At 30.6% G+C, this 3,867-nt stretch overlaps 1 protein-coding gene across 1 annotated transcript; it reads left to right on the top strand.

Annotated features, from left to right (window-relative positions):
- The first annotated feature begins 1,158 nt into the window (after window positions 1-1,158).
- LOC146922326 (protein neprosin-like) lies at window positions 1,159-3,449 on the top strand. The gene is made up of 7 exons (XM_085711518.1): window positions 1,159-1,281; window positions 1,397-1,483; window positions 1,579-1,776; window positions 2,060-2,227; window positions 2,377-2,430; window positions 2,578-2,724; window positions 2,976-3,449. The coding sequence occupies exons 1-7, from the start codon at window positions 1,159-1,161 to the stop codon at window positions 3,342-3,344; spliced, it is 1,146 nt and encodes a 381-aa protein (XP_085567644.1). The 3' UTR covers window positions 3,345-3,449.
- The last annotated feature ends 418 nt before the right edge of the window (window positions 3,450-3,867 follow it).

Below are 3,867 nucleotides of genomic sequence, written 5' to 3'. Positions count from 1 at the left end.
GCTATTTAGGGACTTTTTATACGAAACTAAAATCATTAGAATAATTTTTGGTCATGCAACAGTTAACTTACGACGGAACTTTGAATTACTATGGACTTTTTTTTTTTAAGAATTGGAGGATTAGCACTAAAAAAACCATTCCTTAGAAGATGATGAAAAATGTTATGCTTTGTTGAATGCTATGGAATTTGATAATCAGTCGCAAAGAATGTAGTGTAAATAAATAATTAAATTACTAATTTCATTTTAACATGTTACATGTACTTCTTATGGTTTACTAGACAAAGATTTATATGTCCTGTGGGCATAACTCAGTTGGTAGGACAATGCATTATTATATGCATGAGTCGGGGTTCGAACCCCAGACATCCTACTTATTCACCTTATAAGCTGAATTCTAGCCACTAGGCTGCCTGACAACAAAAGAAAAAGACAGATTTATATGGTAGGTTATAGATGTAGATTGAAGATAATATATTATAAGGATATAATTATTTTGTAGTTTGGTGGGGTTACCGCGATTGTCTCACTCTTTTATGACGGTAATTTGGATGGCTACTGTTTGGGTTATTTGGAAGGAAAGAAACAACAGGATTTTTAACCAGAAGATTGACACTTTGGATCATTTAGTAGACAAAGTTAACTTATGTCTTTTTCTTGGCTACAGGCGAATATGCCTACTTTCGCATACAGTTACAATGACTGGTGGAGTCACCCTTTACCTTGTATGGGTGTTATTTTGTAGCTTGTTTTGATTTATTTCGCTTCAGTAGTGCTTTTATTGGCACTAGACTTGTATCTGTGACTTTTGGTGGGTGGTTCTCTTTTGCACACCTTGTGCGAGATGAATCACCCTTTGTGTTATAATTTATTCTATTTTGGCCTGTTCAAAAAAAAAAAAAAATATATATATATATATATATATATTAAGGATTTAATTATTTATTTCTTCTTTTTTTTTGGTCAAAAGGATAGAATTATTTCTCCCAAAAGGTATAAAGAAAAAAATGTATTAAACTTATATTAATGGTCTCAAATATTTTACCTTATTTCTATTCTTGTAATATTTCGATTTATAAATACTAAACTAGGATCCATCCTAAAGCGATTTTGTTTAACAAGAGTATCGTGAAAATGATAAACTTATTGTTCTTTATTATGTGTTTGGTGACTAGCAGTACTAACCACAAAGTTGATGGTATGCGTAGTACGTTAAACGAAGATTTGGAGTTGGAGAGACAACTAAAGCTGATTAACAAGTCTCCTATCAAGAGTATTCATGTATTAAACACACATACGTATAATGTCTTGATTGGTAATTTAATTTGATATCAATATATGAAGCGATTATTTTGTTAATTTGTAGTTTTATCTGCTTGATTTGATGGTTTTGTAGAAAAAGTTCGGATACATAGTTGATTGCATTGATATTTACAAGCAACCAACTCTTGATCATCATTTACTAAAGAATCATAAGTTACAGGTGGAGTGACGTTTATACAGTTGATTTTTAGCCTAACTTTTATTAAATAATTCTCATTTCAATGTTGATATTTAATTTTCTTTCATTTGTTGCAGATGAAACCAAGCATTCAAAGAATATTTGAAAACTCAAGCATAAAAAATTCGTCAAACAAGCTTATATTTGGGATAGAGAAAGACATTTGTCCAACAGGAACGGTTCCTATTCGAAGGATAACAAAAGATGACCTCATTCGAGCAAAATTTTTACTATATAATGATACATTAATTAATCAAGATAGTATTGTTAGTCACGTAAGTTTTTTGTTATAAATAATCAAATTTTAAATGTTCTTGGTTTATTTATATAAATCAAATTTGATAAATCAAGTGTTTTAACTGAAGTGACTAATGAACTTCAATTAAATAGAAATTATTCGAGAAGAATTGAGTTAGAATACCGACCGAGAGAAATCTTTGGTCAAACCTTATTTACCTCGAATCAACTCCATATTACTAGAGTTGAAACAAAAAAATGAAATAACATTTGATGTGTTTTAAAATCTTAACTAGTCTTGTGAACCTGTTGAATTTATAGGTTGCTCAAGTTTCTCTCAAAAACAATCCTGGTAGTCCTTATTATGGAGTGAGTGGATTTAATAGCATTTGGAATCCTAGAGTTACCGAGTCTCAAACAAGCTCGTCTTATATGTGGGTTCAAAATGGAGACCCAGGTGTTGCTAACAAAATTGCCATTGGATGGCACGTAAGTTTTGATTTATCGAATTTTGAAAATATTTTTATCCTAAAATATGAATGTGCACAACTTAATATTAAAATGTAATCAATTTCATACTAACTTAACGTCAAAAAAAAAAAAAAATACTACTAACTTATCATACATGTTGGTTCCAGGTATCTCCTCAATTATACGGCGATGCGGCAACTTATGTCTACTCACAGTGGACGGTAAGAAAAGGTTTCTTCATTTTTTTTTACTTATAGAAGAAATTTGTATTCACTGTATTTTGTTATTTTTATTTTTAATTTGAGGCTGACTAGAAAAAAAAATAGTTTTATTTATTCCAAAATTAATGTTACGTTGAAATATGACAGTCAGATAATTTCAAGAGCACCGGATGCTACAACATATTATGTCCGGGTTTTGTCCAAATCTCTAGTGCAATTGCATTTGGAGACAACTTGGCGAAAACATCTGTCTATGGTGGATCGTTATATGAGTTGAAAATTTCCATTTTCCAGGTCATTTCCTAATTATTAAATTTTTAAAAACATGGTTTAGACATATTTATTTTTAATAAAAATTAATTAACTTTCTTTATCAAAATTGTAAAACCTAAAACCAAGAGAGCTAGGGAAGTATGGATTATATATTACTAATTGTATAACATCGTAACAAAAAAAGTGTCTTGATAAACACAATGATAGATCTTTGCTTGTGATGTATGGATGATTTCATGCTTACACTCGCAAAATTTTATGAACATGTGCAGGACCCGCGTACCAAAAATTGGTGGGTAAATATAGACGATCACAGTGTTGGATATTTTCCATCAGCTTTGTTCAATAACTTGGATGCAGCTGGCCAAGTCGGATGGGGTGGGAAAACAATGACCCCTGAGGGTACTTCTAATCCTGAAATGGGTTCAGGACACTTTCCAGACAACGACCTTAGACATCACTGTTATTTTAGGCTAGTTTCATATCGTAACAAACTTTTAAATGATGTTAAACCAGGAATGGATATGGTAGAAAACTCCACTGACGTCCCTAAATGCTATGGAGTTAATATTTATGATAGCCAAGCAACAGACAAATTCGGGTTTAATGTTCACATTGGAGGACCCGGCGGTGCATGTTGAAAACAATTTAGATTTGGATCAAGCTCGATTCAAGTTTCATAATAGAATAAAGTTTCAATCGTTACTATGATGTATCCGAGAGGTCATCAATTTGTTTATGAAAAAGATGTGATAATATCATATATCATTAAACGAAATAAAAAAATAGATAGACATATAAGTTAATAAACGCAATAAGAAAATAGATAGACATATAAGTTAATATGAACGAACGGTGAGAAAAAAAAATGTATACATACATTTGATCATTTTTAATTGTTTTGTCGTATCACAAATATTTCATAAAGATTTAATGCATGTATTCAAATATATTCACGGAAAAAATGCATGTGTACAATCAATTTTGTATAATTGAATGTGTGCAAAAATTTGTTAATAGTAATGATGAATAAGGGCATGTAGATTATTTGTGTATGGAGTTATTTAACAAACTAAGCGTTTGTAACTGTTTTTTAACAAGAGTTGTAGATTCAATGAGAGTTAATTAGAGAGTAGTGTTATAGAGTCTATAAATACGCACCTA

The sequence above is a fragment of the Medicago sativa genome, chromosome 5 (genome assembly GCF_051527215.1).
Source record: "Medicago sativa cultivar Bolivia chromosome 5, Bolivia_mono, whole genome shotgun sequence".
NCBI lineage: Eukaryota > Viridiplantae > Streptophyta > Magnoliopsida > Fabales > Fabaceae > Medicago > Medicago sativa.
The sequence above is the reverse complement of the archived record's forward strand: the minus strand, read 5'-3'. Positions and strand labels throughout refer to the sequence as shown.